This window comes from Chinchilla lanigera, unplaced genomic scaffold (assembly GCF_000276665.1).
Source record: "Chinchilla lanigera isolate Chin_1 unplaced genomic scaffold, ChiLan1.0 scaffold00054, whole genome shotgun sequence".
In the NCBI taxonomy this organism is placed as follows: domain Eukaryota; kingdom Metazoa; phylum Chordata; class Mammalia; order Rodentia; family Chinchillidae; genus Chinchilla; species Chinchilla lanigera.
The window spans coordinates 2,342,435-2,362,149 of record NW_004955455.1 but is presented as its reverse complement, the minus strand read 5'-3'; the positions used below and the strand labels follow the sequence as shown (position 1 = coordinate 2,362,149).

Here is a 19,715-nt window from a genome sequence, read left to right as displayed (position 1 = left end):
TGGGCCGGCTGCAGCAAGACTGCGAGAGCCCAGCGTGGAAAGGCTCTGGATCACTGTGCTCCTGGCCTAGGCGTTCCTCTATGGGGAGGCCAAGCCCAGAGAGATCTTGGGCCCTGGTGCCAGGCAGACCTAGATTTGAAACCTGGCTCTACCCATTATCTGTAAGTGACCTTGAACCTTTTGGCTTTTCAGTCTGGAAGATGGGGTAATATTGCCACCTTCTGGAGTCGTTAGAATGTAGGATGACTGTGAAGAAAGGTCACTAGCTCCTGTGTGCAGTGGGTCCTTTCTCCTGACCTTGGCTGTCAGATTTCCATGACACCCAAGGCTTTTTGGGGGGTGGGGAATGGATCAACACTCAAAAGATCCAGAAAGTCAAATCTCTGCCCAATCCCTGAGTGGGTAACTTGATGCCGCTTCCCTCAGCTGACACCAGAAAGACTTTACTCAAATGCATAGTGATGGATCAGACCTACAACAGTGACTCCTGAGCTTTCTGGCCAGTGTCCTGCTATCCCTGACCCCTACTGTGTGCTGAGTGTTCTCTGTCACTCCCAACTGGACCAGCCCCTCCCCCGGCTGGTACCACCCCCAATAGGTGTACCCACCTTGCTGTGGCTATCCTATGCAGTGGCCTCCCTGTGACCTGGCCCCAGGCAGGTGCCTGTCCTGGTATCCAACTTCCTTGGGCCTCCCTCCCTCTCTGATGTGGCACTCTCCAGCCCTCCCTGTGCTTCTTGGCTGCACCAGACAGCACAGATGCAAATGAGCTATACGTGGGAAAGTGAGACTCAGTGAGCAGGAGACACCTTAAATGTGGGTCCATGGGGTAGTGACTCATTCAGACGCAAAAGGAGTTCCCACAGATGGGCTCTAAGTATCTTCTTTGAAGACCTAAGTTAGCTTATAAGCAGTATTTTCTTTACCATTTTTCATTTACTTTTGTTCCAGAAGTGATTTCAGAGTTTCTCAAAACGTATAAATGGTACTAGATCATATGAAGATAAATGGATGAGAAACTCACTATGGACAAAAAGTGAAGGTAGACAAGGTATATGGTGTGTGTGTCTGTGTGTGCGTGCGTGCAAGTGCACACTGCTCCATCTTAGCCTGACCTCTAACTGTCCCCAAGGTCAGCATAGATAGGTCAGTGTCCTGACTGAGGTCCTGACCCTGCCCAGACCTGGTGAATCTGGGTGTGTGGTTTAACACAGCCCAGGCACATTTAGGAAAGTTGAAATCAGGAAAGGGCTGCTGCAGCTTTGTCCCAAGCTCTCCTCATGCAGTGAAGTTTTTCCAGGCCTCAGGAACTAGACCGCATCTGCTCCTTCCTGCATGTGTTATCCCTGTGACAGCCCATGCTGCCAGGCATCTCACGCCCCAAATGCAATCTACTGCTAAGACCTGCAAGTGGCGCCATCCTTCTGTCCATCCCCACTGCTACGCCCTCTCCTTCCGTGACCCCCGTTTGTGTGAAATTATCATGTAACATAGTCCTGGGAACAGAGGTTGCTAGTGCTCAGCCAGGTTAACCTGTACCAGGCTAATTGCCAAATTTGTAGCAGACATGGCCTGTGGCTTTCTGGCTGTGTCTCTTTCCTGCCCACCCCAGGCCACTGCTGGTCCTGTGTCCTCCCCTCTGATCACCTCACACCTGGACCTCCACCCCCTGCTGTCCTATCCTCCCTTTCCCCTCTTCCCTAACCTTAAGGAAACCGGACCTGCCCTTTCCCATCTGTCTTCTCTTGGGCGCCAGGACATGGCCAAAGAAGGCTTTTCCTGAAGGGCCATCTCAAACACAGCGTCTTTCACCCAAACTGGGAATAGTTTCTCTTCCCAGTACCTCAACTGGGGTACCCCAACTGGGAGTAGTTTCTCTTCTAAAATTCCCTGGCACTTTATCTGGTGTAGAGCTGTCAACTTTCATTACACAGGTCCGTGACCTCCCAGGCTAGACAGTCACTCAAGGCCAAACCCCATGTGATTTCACTGTTTTCTCCGGGGTGCCTGGCACAGTGACCTCTGTTAAACAGGTGCAGGTACTTGCTGACTGACAGAAAGAGGGAGAAAGGAGAAGAAAATAGAGAAAGAAAGGAAGGAGCAAGAAAGGGAGGTAGATTGCAACTGATATTAGAAAACCATAACAATTACACTAGCTGAGATGAAGATAGCAGTGAACACCTGCTGGTTTCTTACCAAGCACCCAGTGCCATGCAAAGTGCTGTGTGTCCAGTCACTCAGAGCCTCCAACAGCCACAAGGTGCACTGTTAGGCCTTAGAGGCTCAGAGACTAAATTCATTGCTGGCATCTCACAAGTAAAGAGTGATAGAACCAGCATTAGGATCCAGATCTGTCAGACTCAGGCACCCACCTATTTGATTCCCCTGCCAAACTGTCACTAGCCTTTGCCTGGTATCTTAGTTACTTCCCTCACTGTGAGACAAAACACCCAACATCCAAAGTTAGAGGAGGAAAGGTTTATTTGGCTCACAGTTTGTAGAGGTTTCAGTTCACAATTGGCTGGCTCCAAGGCAGGGTGGCATGGCTAAGGGGCATTGCAGAGGAAAAACAGTTCATGGCAGGCAGAAGGCAGCAAGCTACAAGCAACAGACAGGGACCATCTTTGTGTCCCTTATATCCTATCCAGGCTGCCCACCCTTAGGGTGGATAGCACTCACACCCAGGAAGGGGCAGCCTTAATCCTAGCATTACACTACAAATCAATCCCAGTATCACATCCTTGATCCTGGCATCACACACCCTAGACCCAGCCACTTCCAAAAAGCCCCACCTATGACCACATGAGGCTTTGGGAGGACATCTAGATATAAGTCATAACACCTAGATTCCTCCTATGACTGGGAACTTTGCACCTCCTGCAAGAGTGAGTTCTTTGTGAACTAGTGAGTTAGACCCCTAGAGAGTAAGAGTTATGTGAGGGAATAGGATTGAATTACACACTGCGCAAGGGTACAGAGGCCTTTGGAAAGGGGCTTTACCGTGTTACTGCACATGCCCCATCTGAGCATGCTGCACATAGCCGTCTTCTCTCCATCCTGAGTCCCGTGAAAGCCCCACTGCCCACCAGGGCCTCTGTCCTGATCCCACGTGGGGTCAGCAGAAAAAACCTGATACAAAACATCCCAGGTACTGGTTCTGCCATGATGGCCTCTCTAGGCCTGGACACAGCACCTCCTGGAGGTCACAACAGAGAGCAGATAGAGTGGACAGAGGCCAAGCACTGCCTGTTTCCATGTGGTCCCTACACAAGGTGCCGAACAGGCCCAGCCCTCCACCTGGGCAGTGTTTTTGATATGGCCAGGAGAGCCCCTGAACAGGAGAGGGAAGCTGGGAAGCCAGCATGCCCTAGACACCTCCCTGGGCTGAGAGGCCTAGACGCAGGGGAGAGGAGGGTCCCTGGCACTGGAGCCAGCACAGCCTGGAAGAAGCAGGCGCAGGGTAATTAGGAGGTTGGCTGGCAGAAAGTGCCAACAGCTTAAGTACTTAAAATGCAGCATTTGACGACCTCTGTGTCCCAGAGGAGACAACCCTCCATGTGAGGATGCTCGTGGAGAAGCACCTCTGAATGGCTGCACAATTGAACTGAAGCATTTCTGGCTACTTGAACATAATGGATTTGCCAATTAATTTTTTCCACTGGTTCCTTAAAACCCAGGTTCAAACCTCAGGCTTGCAGCCCTCAGAAGAGTCCACTGAGTTCAGAACCCACAGGGAATGTGGGCTCATTCTCTTCAGTGAGGGCTGAGGTGAGCGAAGAAGAAATGCAGTGGTTTCCCAGAGAGTGCTGTCCCAAGATCCCAGGAGAGAGGGAGCCACATCACTGTGCAGGAGCTCAGGGAGGCAGGAAGCCCAGCAGAGATGCAGGACTCCGGAGCAAGCTAATGAGTGGGTGAGGGGCAGGGGCAGGAGGCCCTGGATAATGAGAGAGTCTGATGGGGACATCCTGAGCAGGCAAGGAGCCCTGCCAGGCAGGGCTGGGGGACAGCTGCCATGCCTGCAGTAAGCTACCCCCACAGAGCTCGAGGGCCTATTGTCCTCACCACCCTGCTCGCTGCTACCTAAAAGCCAGGCGGGTCCTGCCCACAGCCTCCCCTGGAAAATGGTGTAACCCTAACGCCCTCACACATGCCAGTTCCTTGCCTTCTCCCCTCTCTTCAGGTCATCCCAACAGCATCAGGGCCACGTGCGCCGGGGCGAGTGTGCCTGGGCTGTGTGCCTGTGGGGACTGAGCCCCAGAGCAGCGGGCGTTAGGAAGCAGGGAGGGAGTGGGAGTGGGGAAGACGCTCCAGCCAGGCCTGGGCTCTGAGACCACAGGCATGCGGGCAGGCACAGGTGCACACCCCAGCCAGCAAGCCTCACTTGGTCCTTACTGGACTGTGAACTCCAGGAGGGCAAGGGCCAGATCTCCCTGCAGCTTGCGTGTCAAGTGAGTGAGTGATCCCGTCATCTCAGCTGGGCGCTGTGAGGTGCAAACCGCAGACAAAGCTGCTTCTTCCTTCACATTGCCCCTTCATGTGTCCTAGAAGTATCACCCTTCCTTCTTTTCCCTGTACCCTGTTGGGGTGCCCTGCCCCTTCCCAGGCCAGGAATCTGGCGCTCTAACATTGTTGTAACGGTCTAACAGTCTAATAGTCCCAACATTCGAAGTGTTCCCTCCACCCTCTGACTGCGTTGTCCCTGAGGCGGCAGCACCAGGCTGCCTGTTGACCTGGTTCTTCCAGGTTCTTGGGGATGCTCCTGGCCCCACTGTCCAGACAGGTGGGACAGAACCTCCAGCCTCGAAGAGGCCCTTTCTTAGTCTCCCTTCAGGAAGAACTGAGCCCTGCTGCCCTGTTCCCATCCGCTGACTCCACACTCAGATACCTGCTTGAGAGCCAAGTCCATGGGAAGGAGTGTAGGTGGGGGGGAGTGCAGGGCCAGGGGCTCACGGGGAGTGGCCACCCCCATGTGCAGAGGGGGCCTGACAGAGTGCATGTGTGGGACTCATACAAGGGCCCATTCAGCTCTCCACGCCAGGTACGGAAGCCCACGAAGGCAGCATGCGTCTGGGTTGGGACTCGCCTTGGCTGCAGTCTGCGCTGGGAGCCGACACTCTCTTTAAACAGAGAGGGCAGGAGGTCAGGGGAGTGGTGGCAGCGCACAGGGCAGGCGTGCTCACTGCCACAACCCCCCAAGGTACCCTGCTGGCTACAGTCACAAATCTCCCCCCTTGGAACACAGCTCTTCATCCCAGGAGGGGGGATTTATGAGCACCCATTGTAGCCCAGCCTGGCTGGTGTTTGTCATCACTGCAAAGACAGAAACTGCACCCCTGATGCCACTGCCCTGTCGGTGGCTCTTCACGCATCATCTCATAGCTCTGCATTTTGTACACACACAGGCCTCCCCACGCTTCCCCGCCTGATTACTCCCTCTCCTTTCCCCACCACCGCACACACTGCTGTGCTGAGGAGAAAATGAGTTTTTGTCCAGAAGTGGATTAACATCACCTGGGGAACGAGCTAATAAAGACCGTGCAGTGTGAGAAAATCCTCTGCCCAGGGCTGGGCTGTCACTGAGCCCCAGCAGAGCTGGTCAGGAAATGGACAGGATGACAGTGAGCCAGCGCCACCTGCTGGAGTCGCCGGGTGCTGCAACTGTGAATCCTTCACAGCCGGGAGGGGCTGGGCCACCCTATGAACTCAGCTAGCCAGGAGGGCACAGTGAAAACCTCTGAGCGCTAGTGGCCTTGTGCAGGTGTCACCCTCTCTTTGAACCTTCGTGCTCACCTGTGCAAGCATGGCCCACCTCACAGGCTTTGGGTGGTCAGGACAGCCTAGCAGTACCACAGGGCCCTTTTCCTGTGCAAATAATGAGAAGCCCATCCTCTGGTCTTGAAGTCGCCCAGGCCTCGAGCCCCCACAGGAATCAGAGCCGCCCAATATCTGAGATGCTGCCCTTGTGGCCCCCGCCAGCCCCTGTGGCCACAGATGCCCTGGGCCTTCATGAAAGTGCAGGGAGTAAGTTGCCTCTCATACCTCATGTCTTATTTGGATCTACTTTGATCTCAAATTATAGTTTCAGGTTAGTTGTGTTTTGTTTTCTTAGTCACTATTTCTGGCCTTCTGTTTTTTCTTAAAAAGGACCTCTGTAGGGATAGGTGCCCTCTGCCAGATAGCAATGCAGGTCCAGGGCTGTCTCCTGGGCTTCCTGCCTGACCACTGTGAGAGGGCAGGAGCTATAGTTCCAGAGGTCATTGGTCTGTGAGCTGCCAGGTGGCAGCAGGGGCTGGAGTTGGTGACCGAGGGCCAGCTCTCAGCACAGCCTCTGGGGGCCATGATCAGTTCGTGTACATGAGGCAAGGCAGACTTGACAGACTGCCAGAGAGTGGGACCAGGTCCAGCACCAGGCAGGTGTCTCTGTGCAGACTTAGACACAGGGCCTCTGCTGGTGATCTTGGGGGCCCACCACCCCACCTGTCCATGAGGAATTGGCACTGCCTAGAAACAGACACCCGCATGCCCAGAAGTGCCAGGGAAACCTCTGCAGACCCACTGTGTGCCATGAGTCACCAGCCCTGCCTGGAATAGCTGACCAGCCTCCCTACCGAACCTGGCTGATGGCAAGGGTGGCAAGAGGCCCGACCTTGGCTTCTGTGCCAACCTGCACCGGGGACAAGGCCCGGGTCCTGAGGAAGGACTGCGGGTGCAGATGGCATCCCTCCGCTCGTGCTGTGGGAAGGAGGTGGTGGCTGAAAGGCAAGTGGCCTGCTCCCCAGGGTGACCAGGGCCCTCTCACCCACCCACTTCTCTACTCAGGCTCACTCCTTCCCCACGTGCGCCCCCACACACGGCCCGACACCCAGGTCGCCGTTTCCCAGTGTCGCGCCTTCCTGTGCCCTCCATCTCTTTGGAATGACGTCTTCCACATTGCCCACTGGGCAGGCTCGCTCCAAATCTTCCTGTGTACCCCAGATCAAATGGTGCGCTCCCAGAGATCTGCCCCAGCTGGGCTCGCTCAGCAGCTAAAGTCAGGCACCTGCGCCAGGCGGGAGCGGACACACATATGGTGGCAGTGACCTGTGTGTGTGTGGGGTCAGCACTGCTAGGTCCCTTTAGATGCCAGTGGCATGTCATGGTGCTTGATCCATAGACACCACTGCCATCTGCACCTAAGCCCATTCCATCAAACCCGCTACCAGGAGCCCCAGCCTGGCTCACCACTGGCCTGTGTTGGTCCACAAGCTTTGCAGCAGCCCCTCTGGTCCACGTGTTCCCTACAGGGCAGCAGGGCAGCTTTCTGCAGATGCAGAGGGGGCCAGAGAGTAGTCACTGGCTCACAGCTGGGGCGGAGCCCACCACTTGCATCTCATCATCTCCCTCCACCGTCCTGTCTGACTCCTGGCTGGGGTCCTGCTCTAGTCCCCTCCTCCACACCCCCTGCACTTCCTTCAGCAGCTCCACCATTGGAAGGCTGGGCAGAGAAGGTCGGGTGGGGTGCAGGGGTTGGTGCCACAGGTCAGAGAGTGTGAGCCCACAGTCCAGACAGACCCCCCTGAGGACGTGAGACACCAGACATCCTGCCGCACCCTCCTGTGGTCTCTGAGAGCACATGTGTGCAGTAGCACAGCGCCGTGACAGACACCACATGTCACTCCAGGGTGTCTCTGGAGAGCAGTTTGGTAATCTCCCCTTCAGGGGAGAACTGTTCTTTGCAGTGTGTGCCGTGGTAGCGCGTGAGCCTGAGGGTCACTCCAGGGCTGTCTGCGCTTCACTGGCTCTGACGGCAAAGCCGGCCCACTGCCCCAGTTGCTGGTAATTGTTTCCCAAGGGAGTGGACAGACATGAGCAGCTCCCTGGGCTGCCGTACCCTGCCGCTCAGCTCTGCTTTTTGGGGAGCAGGCAGTGGGGGTGGGGGTCAGCGGGTACTTAGAGCTTAGTTTGATATGATCTTAGAACTCAGGTGGGGAGAGGAGGGGCAGGCTGGAAGCCAAACCTGGGCAACACAACACAGATGCATCTTCTGTACTATCTCCTGGAATGTCGCAGATCCTGGCCTGGCTCAGGAGGAGCGCCACCTGTGGTTTGTTCTTGAGCAATAGCCGAGTTGCTGTCACCACCGGCAGCCAGAGTACTTGCTGAAAACCAGTGGTGCATCTGTCATACGTCATGGTCCCTGTGCTGAAGGGCCCTGCAAAGGTAGCAGGAACTGTAAAGCAGTGCCTGGATCAAGGCTGACAGGTCACTGGCTACCCGGTAGGTATGCAGAGAATGCCACCAGATGGCTGTGCGAGGCCACACGGGCCAGGCGGCGGCAGGTTCTGAGGGGGTGCTTCAGGAAGCCCTGTCTGTGTTGGGGACACTGCTCCTCTCCTGCTCGCCCATGTGCCCTGTCCTCTGTAGGCCCCCTGAGGCTGTAGCAGTGCCTGGCAGACAGCTGATCCTTGGGAAACATTTCCTAAGCCCATCAGTGTGTGCCCTCCTCCTCTGTTCAGAGTGTGACACTTGGGGTACGAAGTGTCTGGAGACAACGGAACGCCGGTGCTTGGAGACGCTAGAACGGAACCAAACCTACAGTCACACTTGAACAAGCCCTTCCGCAGGCACTGCCCGCTCCGCAGCTCCCAGCAACCCCCCGCGAGGCCGCAGCGCCGTGCCGTGGCAGGGCTGGGGCGGGTGCTCAGGGACTGGTCTAAGTTCACGGTGGAGCCAACATGTTCTTTGTCCTGCCTGTGGCCCCTGCATGGAAAGTTAATTGGCAGTGGGGCGCTGCCCATGTCGGCCTGGTGGCGCCTGGTGGCGCCTGGTGGCACTGCTGATTCCTCATGGTCCTCACGTTTGCCTGCATACAATCGCATCGCACAGGATATAATTAAATCCTCTGAGCAGCACTTTGGGACACTTGATAATGCAGAAACCCCCACAGAAACAGAAGCTATTGTGTGCAGCTGGCCTGGCCCCTGGTGTTGGACGGGTGTGAAAATCACCTGGAAGGGAGAGGGTAGCTGAAGCTGGGAGGGAGGCCAGGAGGGAGGCTGGCAGAGCCACTGCGACCCCGCCTGCCGCCTGGGCCTGGCTCATCTCTTGCCCCTTCTCTCCAGGAGCTGCCAGAGCATGACGAGCTTGTTCAGTAACACCATGTCACCCATCAAGGACGGGACCTCGTCTCTCCCCCGGAGGCAGAGCTCCTTCGCCAAGCCCCCGCTCCGCGCTCTGTACGACCTGCTCATCGCACCCATGGAAGGGGTAAGAGCCTCCCGGGGCACGAGGCTCCCTGGTGTCAAGTCACATTGTTTACTGGTCAGTGCACCGTGTATCCCCCTCAAGATACAAAAACGGGCTCCCGACACGACCAGACTGCGTGCCTCCTTGGTCACACGTGAATGCTCCAGTGCGTGCATCTTCTCGCTTGGCTGCTTGTCGGTGGCCGAGGCCCCAAACAGGGGTTGGCAGATCTGGGTTCAAATTCTAGTCCATTCCACATAAGCTGAGTAAGTGCGGCCGTGGTATCCTTATCAACATGGTTCGCCCTTGCTGGCCTGCAGCTCCGTGAGGTTCAGGCAGGGCCATACCCCAGCGGAATGCAGCCAGGGTCGCGTGGTCCTTCTTCATGCCCTGGCCAACCTGCAGGGGACAAATGTCTCCCACCTCCCTGCCTCACATTCTGGAATCTGACCTGAACCACTGGGAGCCAGGGCTGGGCTTTCTGGTGAGAACAGGCCTCAGAGAAGTGTCCCACCTTGCTCCTTCCCTTGGCCTCAGCCAGGATCAGGAGTCACCACCTGCTCTGCAGTGCAGCAGGAGACACCCTGGCAGAGGCGGCCCTGGGGGGCCTCTTGCTTCACCCTTCAGGGTCCATGTGCATCACCTTTTAATTCAGACAGAGCTGTTTGGGCGGGACTCACGTGGATCAGAATGGTGAGCTGACAGGTGTCCTCCTGTGGGACCGACTGTCAGGAGAGCCTGCCTTGGGTGCAGCGGGTGTGGTCCCTTCATGGCGGCCACGACCAGGTGTGGGTGCAGAGAGAGGTGCCCCTCAGGAAACTACCCCTTCTTAAGGGTTCCTTTGTCCCCAGGAAGTGCCTATACCTGTCTCTGCTTAGCCTCCCAAGGTCACGTGTCAGCTGGCCTCACGACTGAGAGATGGCCGCTCTATCCCCAGTGCCCTATGGCTTTGCCTTGCTGGAGACGCCAGATGCATGAAAACAGAGCCCTGGGAGCCGGCAGTTGGAGTGGCCTCTGGCACTGGCCCTTTCCTGGCCCTTACCTTGCCCAAGCTCTGTCCCCTCCTTGGTCGCTTTCTCCTTGGAGAATGAGGACCATGTTGCCAAGCCAGGTTAGCACCGGGGTGGGATTAATGTGCAGAGCGTGCTGGGTGGCCGCAGCGACTGTCACCTGGTACTGGGTGGCTACTGTACCAAAAGCACCTCCTCAAGCACTGAGCCACTGCCGTTCCTTCTGACCTGCAGCACCACTTCCGGATGTGATGCTGAGGCGTGCGCTCTGCCACCCTTCCCTCCTCAGCATCCTCACCCTCTGAACCTCCTTTAATGAGGGGACCATAACTGCTGAGACCTTTCCAGTTCTCAGGAACTTGCCCTGATTTATGCCACACCTCGGAGGAAGAGAAATGCACCTAACCCCTTAGCTGTCTTTCCAGCTGTCCTGCACACCACTGGCGCAACTTGCACCCACATGCCCTCCTGCTTGCCCTGAGGTCCGCGGTGCCCTCAGGATCTGGTCCTGAGAGGTATCAACTCCATTCACTCACTTGGGCCTCTTGAGACCCTTTGCATTCAGGTCCTGTTACTGCCCCCAAATGTTGAGGTGGTGGGTGAGGCGGCAGGGGGCAGAGGGAGGCTGGCCTCGACTGTCCTGGTTAGAGAAGTGGAGCTGGCAGGCTCCACCCCCTCCCTGGTCCAGCTCAAGTGTGGCCTCTGCAGCCTTTCTGGTGCCCTGCACCCCGCCCTCCTCGCCCTGCATACTGGGACATCTTGTGGCACTTGGCAGTTGGCTGGACTCAGGACTTGGCTCTCTGCAAGCCTCTCATTCTCTGCCCTGTGACTCAGCCACACTTCCCGAAGGCAAGGATGTCCTCCATCTCTCCCCAGCAGCTGGTACAGGGCGTGGTATACAGGGACACTCGGTGAGGTTGATGGAGGGGTAGGTGGCCTAGGTCGGCACAGAAAGCAGAAGACCTAAGGATGAAATGAGTTACCTGGCTTCTTACGCCACTGACTGTGAGCTAGGCAGCAGAAAGTCCAGGTCTGCTTATACCCACAAGCCGGTGCAGCCCCGGGTACTGGGTGGTTGTGGAGCGTGATCATGGCCCAGTGGATGTGGCTACGGCATGGTAGTGAGACTGACCGGGGCCCCGTACACTGGAGGGAAAGCAGTAGTGGAAGCTGAGAGCAACCTCAGGGCTCTCAGGGTCTCCGCCTGGGAGAGAAGTGGACACAGTACCAGTGGCCCCTGAAGGGGATTCACCGAGAGGACGAAATCAGCACTGGCTGTTTCCCTGTCCTTCCCAGGCTTCCCAGGCTTTCTCCCCAAGGGCTTTCCCTTGTGACTCACAGAATAAAACTGTGCTAACAGGCCAGTGGCAACCCATCTCTGGACATCCTGATGTCCCCTGGGGGTGTTGGGAGGGGGAATTTATGGACTCAAGCCCCGGCCAAGGTAGAACATTGATCAGAACAGTGCTTTAGAGAGCTTACTGGGTAGGGGAAAGTCCCAGCCTCCAGGTGCGTGGCGACTCCCTTCAGCTTCCAGGGTTACCTGCACATCCACCCTGGGGAATGGCTGCTTGTCTAAATGCAGGTGAGGGCCCGTGCTCATGCCCACAGCGCTCTGAGTCAAAGGCATATCTCTAATTCCTGATATTTAAAGGTACTCATTTTTTGTGAACCAGGTGTTTAGACACAGCGAAGGAGTTTGCTTGCTTCAAATGAGACAGAGTAGAACGTTCTTAAAGCCATGAAGGTAAATTACCAGAGCAAGAGCCATTTCTTGACTAACTAAAGTGATCTATTGCAGTGGGGGGTTGAGGCGGGAAGATCGCTTGAGCCCAGGAGTCCAGAGCCAGCCTGGACAACAAAGGGAGACCTTGTCTCAGAATAAATAACTAAATATAGCCAGGTTTGGGGGTGCATGCCTGTAACTGCAGCACTGAAGAGGCTGAGGGAGGAGGATTGCTGTGCATTCAAGGCCAGTCTGGACTATGTGGTGAGTTCATGACCAGGCTGAACTAAATAGCAAGACCTTGTCTCAAAAACAAAACAAAACAAAACAAAACACCCAAACCCCAAGTCAAACCAAACCAAACCAAACCAAATAAACTCAATATATTTTTTTGGTTTTGTGAAGCAGGGTCTCACTATGTAATTCAGGCTGGTTTTGAACTCATTTTGTAGGTTAGGCTTGCCTTGAATGTGCAGCAATCCTCCTACTTCACCCTCTTGAGTTCTGGGATTACAGATGTGCACCACCATACCTGGAATAAAAGTTTCTAAATATAAATAAAAAAGCATCCGTTTTGTTTCAGTAAAAAGATTTCTCTGAGAAGTTGGAGTCTCATTAGAGGTCCGCTCTACCCCTACTTTCACCTATTTATTTAGCAAATACTTACTGATGTGTCCCAGGCTCACCTAAACCTAGAGAAGCAGCTGAGGGTGTGCACTGGTGTCAGGCCAGCCCTGGAATTTGGTGGAGCTGTGGCAGGTGCCTGGATGATTCCTCCTCTGGCTGCGCAAGAAAGGGAGGCCAGACTCATTCTCCTACTTCTTCCTGTGAGCCGCCTGTGTACTCTGGAGCCCACTAGAGGGCGACACACCACCATCAACCAGCCCAGGAGCCTTGTGCTGTCAGCTGCCAGACAGACCTGCCAGACAGACCTCCCCTTTTCAAATGAGGCTACAAATCAAAACCGAAAGTCCATGATTATGATTCACTGACACTTCAAGACTAAAACGATTAGCCTCTTCACATGGGGCATATAATTATTTGAACAACTGCCTTTGTTTAGTCGCGGTCCTATGGATAAGGGACTAAGTCAGACAGTATGGAAAGTAGAATAGATAATATTTCACCCTAGGCCTTGCACCAGCTTTTGATTTAATTTGGCTTAAGGGAAGCACTGTCATGGCTCTTTCCTGGAACTGTGCTGTCCTTTGCTGTCAGGATGGGGTGAGCATGTCCACTTATCCTTGAGGAGGGCCCAGCTACATCTGCACATGAGCCATCATCAAACATTAAGTCAAATCCTATCTGATTCACAAGGGAGGGACATGTCACTGAGGAAAGTTGAAGTGTTCCTTGTGAGCGGGACTGGGATTTGTCTGTGTCTGCAGCGCTGTTTTTTCCATCAGATTAGACTGAAGGATAGCAATCTGTGCCTTGGACCTAGTCTTGCCCACTGGTTGAGAAAGGACAGATGAGACCAATCCCGTCCCCACCACCCAAATACGCAGGACCACATGTGAACGTGGAATTTCGAGTGTGCCTCAGAGCTCTGCTCCTGACCCCTCCAACAGCACTGTGTGATGAGGCCCTCGGGGCTGCTTCGGGCAAAGCGGCTTATCCATTCTCAGCCAAATCCTGCCTTAGACTGCAGATGGGCTTTGTCTAAAGTCAGGGCTGCTTAAACCAGGACTGCAGGCGTCAACACTGCAGGAGAACAGGAAATCCCCTGGTTTGGTCAAGTCAGTCTTCAAAGACCCAGGTCTGGGGACCTTTCAGAATCCTGGAATTTGGACTTGTTCTAGTTACAATGGCTCTGTCACCTTTATCTTTATTTTCATTTATTTAAACCCTGTTTGCCATTTAATTTTATTTAATTTGGTTTAAGGGAAGGTTATAGGACAGGGAGCATAAATTAATGACTGGCCAGAAAGAAGAATACTATGTATCCACCTCTGCTTGCAAACAAGACCAGAGAAATGTCCTTAAAAGCTTGATGTCTGGGCCACTTAGATTGTGGAACGGCTGTCCTAAACTAGGGAGCTCAGGGACATTGCCTGAGGCTCTCACCTGAGAGCACAGCCAGGGCTATGGCTCTGGTGAGTGTTGGGCCACAGGAGAGCTTGGCTGTAGCTGGACTGTGATAGTAGACTTCCGAAGTGTAGTGTTTGTTTGTTAAGTGCCCCTGCAAACCAAGTAGCTTGATGAATAGTTTGCCTCAGAGGGGAAGGAGGCTGAACACTCCAGGGGCTTGGAGATTGCCAGGGAGGTTCTCTCCAAAGAATCAGTCAGATAGGCTCTGGAGTCTGGAGTGGAGGACAAGCCCCTGGAGACAACAGCCCCACCACCTGCCGTCTAATTGATTTCTGATTGAGACATCTGTAGAGATATTCAAATGAGGACAGACATCACCCAAGGACAACCAGCATTTCCACATGCGATTAGGAGGAGGAAAAATGTAGACAATTACTCACAAACTGTCAGCATGACCAAAACCACGAGTGTGGGTGCCCCATGAAGATGAGTGAATCCCCAAGGTGAGGGGTAGTTCACCTAGGGCCACTCATCCTTTGAACTTTAATGATGTTCACAGACCACGTTTCTTAAGCCACAAGGACTCTGGGTGGGCAGTGATCGGCTACCAGGCAAGAGCCTGCCTGCATGGGAGTGCCACCTGCTGGCTGGAGCCTGCTAGAGCATCAGGTTATATGGTTCCCTGGTTTCCTTATGGAGCTGGCTGTGGGAAGGTGATCACCAGGCCAAGACTCAGGTAACAGAGGGTGGCCTTTTGGGCCCATGGATGGTATCTTAGTTACTTCCTTGTTGCTGGAATAAAATATCTGATACCCATAAGTTAAAGGAGAGGTTTATTTTGGCTCACTGTTTATAGACATTTCAGTCCATAATCAGATGTTTCCAAGACAGTGTGGCATGGCAGAAGGGCATTCCAGAGGAGAAACAGTCCATGGCATAGCAGGCAGAAAGCAGCAAGAAGCAGCAGCAGCAGCAGCAGCAGCAGCAGCAGCAGCAGCAGCAGCAAGCCCGCCTTCTTTTGGTCCCTTTATATTCCATACAGGCTACAAGCCTTTTGGGTGGTGCCACACATAGTTGGGATGAGTCTATCTTCAATAAATCCATTCAGCTGCACCTAAAACTATGCTAATTCCAATCAGTGGACTAATTTAGAACCGCACACCCTTAATCCTAGTATCACACACCCTAGATCCAGCCAGCTCTGAATAGTGCCACCTAGGAGTGCATGAGGCTTTGCAGGGAACATCTAGATACAAGCCATAACATTCCTCCCCTGGTCCCCAAAAGATGGATGCACATCTCTTTATGCAAAAGGCATTTAGCCTATCACTAAGAGTTGCCAAAATCGTAACAGTTTCAGCATTGCTGAAAAGTCTGAGTCCCACATCTCTTGAGATTTCAGGCAAACTCAACTGTGAGTCCCTGTACAAACAAAAAGAAAGTTAAGTATGTCCAACATACACTGGTACAAGCTAGACATTTCCATTACAAAAGGTACAAATAGGGAGATAGAAAGGAATAGGACCAACACAAAATCAGAATCCAGCAGGGCCAACATTAAGTCCTATAGTTCCATGTCCAGCATCTGGTGCAATGTGTGGCAAGATGTGAACTCCAAAGACCTTGGGTGGCTCTGCCCCTGTAGCACTCCCAGTGACTGTAGCTCCCATGTCTTCTCTCTTGAGCTGGCTTTGCTCACTCCCTGAAGTTTTCCTTAGATGATTCACATTTCTGGCTTCTCCAATCTTCTGGGGTCTCCACTGTGCCTTCAGCTTCACACTGACAGCTTCACAAACTGGCCTCTCAGAGCCACACTGCCAAGCCTCCCAGGTCTTCTGAAGTCTAGGTGGAAGCCTTCCTGATCTTACAACTTTTGCAGTCTGCATGCACATAAAGCTAGCAGTACATGAATGATGTAAAGATCTGTTGCCAGCTATAGCAGTAGCCAGGATTTCTTCTGTCTTGGCTGTGGGGGTTGAGGGCCTGGATTGCTGAGCACTGTAAACCCAAACCCTAGGAACAAATTATCTAGGTCATTCTGGAACATGGTGTTCTAGGGCTGTCTTCTCAAACAAAGTCTCCTCTCAAACAAACCTTTTCAACTTTGAAGCTGCAAAAGCTGAAGTACTACTGGTTCTTGTGATGTCTTCAGGCCATCTTTTCTATTGTCTTATTCCTTTTCAGCAACCAAGTTCTCCCCTGCTCCATCTGTAGTCTGCAACTTTATATGGAGCTTCCTTCCTGACTAAAATAAAACATTTTGAATAACTCTGCTGGGCTGTTTGCTCTTGATTCTCAAGGTGCAGCTGGCTAAAAGACCCCAACAGTAGCCGTGCCACTGCCTCAACATTAGACTCGCTTGAAATTTTTTCTACAAGATTGATTAGTCTGCTGCCCTTAATCTCAGTCTCATGAAAAATCTCTGGACATGAGCAAATTGCAGACAAATTTTTAACCAGAACGTAAATACATGATCTGGAGTCCAACTGCCAGTGGAGATCTTCTCCCCAATTAAAACCTCTTTAGCTTGGTAATCAACATTCTAGTCTTCTAGAATCTCCCATCAGGTTCGGCTTACACAATTCCAAGTCTGCTTTGTCAGTTGGCCTCTCCAAACTCTTCCCTTAAGCCAATTCCAAAGAGTTCTGAACCTTATGATCAGCTAGAGTCACAACAATGACCTCACTCCTGGTACCAAAATATGTCCTATTTTCTTGTTGCTGAGACAAAATACCCAACACCCAAAGTTAAAGGAGGAAAGGTTTAGTTCTACTAACATTTTTAGAGGTTTCAGTCCATAATCAGCTGTCCCCAAGGCAAGGTAGCACAGCAGAGGGCATCAAAAAGGAGAAACAGGCTATGGCAAGGCAGACAGGAGGCAGCAAAGCAGCAAGCAGCAGCCTGCCTTCCATCTTTTATCTCATCCATCCACTCCCAGGCTGGGACTTCTGTTTTCAGTAAATCCATTCAGTCACACCCAGAACTCCGCTGATTTCAATCAGTGAACTAATTTAGTACCACACACCCTTAATTCCAGTATCATACACCCTAGATCCAGCCAGCTCCAAAAAGCCCCACCTATGAATGCATGAGGCTTTGCTGGGACATCTAGATACAAGCCATAACTGTTACCCAGCCTTCCACTGTCTGTTTTTGGTTCCCCCGGACAGGTGCTGTCATGACCAGGGACTTGTCCACAAGGGGTATGTGTCCACGGGAGGCCAGTGGCCTGTGGCATGACATCTGACCAATCCTGCCTGGGGTGTGGGCCTGGGTAATCAGGAGCTCAGGGAGGATCTGCAGACCTGGGGCTGCCACCTTGTTAAAGCCTTGTCAGTGGCATCTGTGACAGCCAAGAGCGGGCCACTTTTACATGTGGCAGGTGGCTGACAACCACCCCCCCACATACCACATTGCCCACATATCTGCACCATAGCTCTTTGGAGTGGGAAGTATTTGTCACCATCACAGCTGCTGACCACACCACCAAAGGCATAGCTCTTTCAGCTCTGCCACTGAGGCCTGCTGCCCAAGCTCCCTGGCACACTAACCAGCATGGTAGCACTGCCTTCCAGAGGGACTCCAGAGGCCCCTGCAGATCCAACCAGAAGCCTTGGGCACGATGCAAGGTGCACATGGGCCAAGGTGCCTACAGCTCTGCTCACTCCCTGTGCAAACCGAGAACCACCCATGGACAGCACTGGGTCCACTGTGATGCAGCCTGGTGTTCCTTTCCTGTAGTCACAGAAATTCCTTTAGCTTTTTCAGGGAAAGTGCTCTGAAAACAAACCTGGCCTAGTAATTTTAATTTCTACTCTCTTTCAGTGTAGCTAGAATTTTTTAAAAGTCATGGGGGTTTGTGTATCCTGGATGTCCCACCAGGCATGTGTCATTTTGGGTTAGCTGAGTGCTTCTGCCACCCTCAGCCAAGTGCCCAGGGCAGCAGGGCAGCTGCGTCAGGCAAGCATGTTTGCTTCCTGGGGGCACAGCTTGTCAGTCCTGCCTTGGTGGAATGGGTGAGGGGAGGAGAAGGCTTGTGGCTTGTCTGCACCCCCATCCCCTCCCTTCCAGCTGCTGGGCAGTGGCTGCATCTCATGCCAGCACTGCCTGAGCTGGGCGGATTCAGTTCTCACAGATCCCCCCTCCTCCTTTTCACATTCCCAGACCTCAGTCTCCATCACTAGCCTTTTTGGAAAGGAATGTGCCCGGAGAGAAATGGCATGAATAGGTGTCTGTCTCTCTCCTCAGAGAGGAGCACAGGTCACAAAGATCCAGGCCCCAGGCCCTGGCCCTTCTCCAGGAGATGCCATCCTTGTCCCCTGAACCGTCTCTCCTCTGAGTTTCTAGTCTCATCCCTCTGAGTGCTGAGTCCTGGCTGCCTGTTTTGAGAGGGTTGTGCCTGCTCTCAAGGTCTGTGCACAACACATTCCCCGCCTCATATACTGTGGTGCACCATGACACCACCAGAAGCATCGGGATCTATTGGGGTCTACCCTTGTTATAGGCCACCTCCTTCATGGCTAGTGACACTCATCTGCCACCTGTCCAGGTCATCTGCTTCAAGAAACTGTCCTCTGACCTCCTGTCCTGCCAGGCAGAAGAAGCCCCCACGGTGCCCACCTAGCTAGGCCTGGGGCAGGCACATCTCTCAGTAATGCCCCAGCAGTTCCCATGCCCCACTGTCCCTGCAGCTTTGGACCTGCCTGGTCATTCTGGTATCCTTTGTTGGGTTCCAGGGGCATCCCGAGGCCCCTGCCCTGTGGGTCAGCTTGTTATGCTTGCTCCGCAGGGCCTGATGCACTCCAGCGGCCCTGTGGGCCGGCACCGGCAACTGGTCTTGGTTCTGGAGGGGGAGCTCTACCTCATCCCCTTTGCCCTCCTGAAGGGCAGCTCCTCCAACGAGTACCTGTATGAACGCTTCACCCTCATCGCCGTGCCTGCCATCCGCTCGCTTGGCCCATACTCCAAGGTAATGTGCAGAGCCCTGGGGCTGTCTCCCGGGGGAACTGAGACCTCAAGCCCTGGGCGCAGGGGGCCCCACAGGTCCTTGTTGGCCCCTTTGTTGAACTTGGTCGTTGGCAGGTTCACCTGGGGTCGGTTTCTGGCTCATGGCTTTTTGAAGATCTTAATTTTGACTGTCTTTGTAGCTGAATTGTATATTTTCTCATGAGCAGAAATATATCAAAGTAAAAGAAAGGATTCTCCAGTTCTATATTTTCATGGCTGGCTGTGAACCCCAGATGCGACGTGAGCTGGTCTTCCTTGGCACGTGCCACCCAGCGGCCAGCCGCCTCTTCACAGTGCTGCTGCAGAGCCAGAGGTGTCTGCCTGCAGAAAGCGTCTAGTTGGATGGCAACAGTAAACGACTGTTCGCCACCTCATCCAGTGACTTTGGAAGAGGCCCATTTCCCTACAGGCCTGGCATTTCTCTTACCTAGTTGAAGGTGGCACCAATCAGAGCTTCCAAAGTTACTTTGAAATAACTTGAAACTGGGTGTTTCACAAAATGTGCCAAGAGTTACTGTGAAGGAAAATTTTGAGCTTTGTTTGGGCTTTCTCCTGATTTTATAATTCAGTCACATTATTTAGCAGCATGTAAGGTGCAGTGATCCTCTTTTCAGTCCATAGAGCTTCTAATTTGGCCCATCTTCCCTAAGACTCACTCTCATCGTTTTAACAGTCCCTCTCTGAGCCCCTGGTCAGGAGCTGGTCAGTTCTCCTGT

The 19,715-nt window shown here is 53.5% G+C and overlaps 1 protein-coding gene across 1 annotated transcript in view; it reads left to right on the top strand.

Annotated features, from left to right (window-relative positions):
• Ttc28 (tetratricopeptide repeat domain 28) overlaps nt 1-19,715 on the top strand; it is a 641,970-nt gene that overhangs the window by 602,110 nt on the left and 20,145 nt on the right. Inside the window, exons 16-17 of the mRNA XM_013520304.1 lie at nt 9,102-9,246; nt 18,782-18,961. Coding sequence (XP_013375758.1) covers nt 9,102-9,246; nt 18,782-18,961 — 325 coding nt within the window. The remainder of the gene's footprint in view (nt 1-9,101; nt 9,247-18,781; nt 18,962-19,715) is intronic.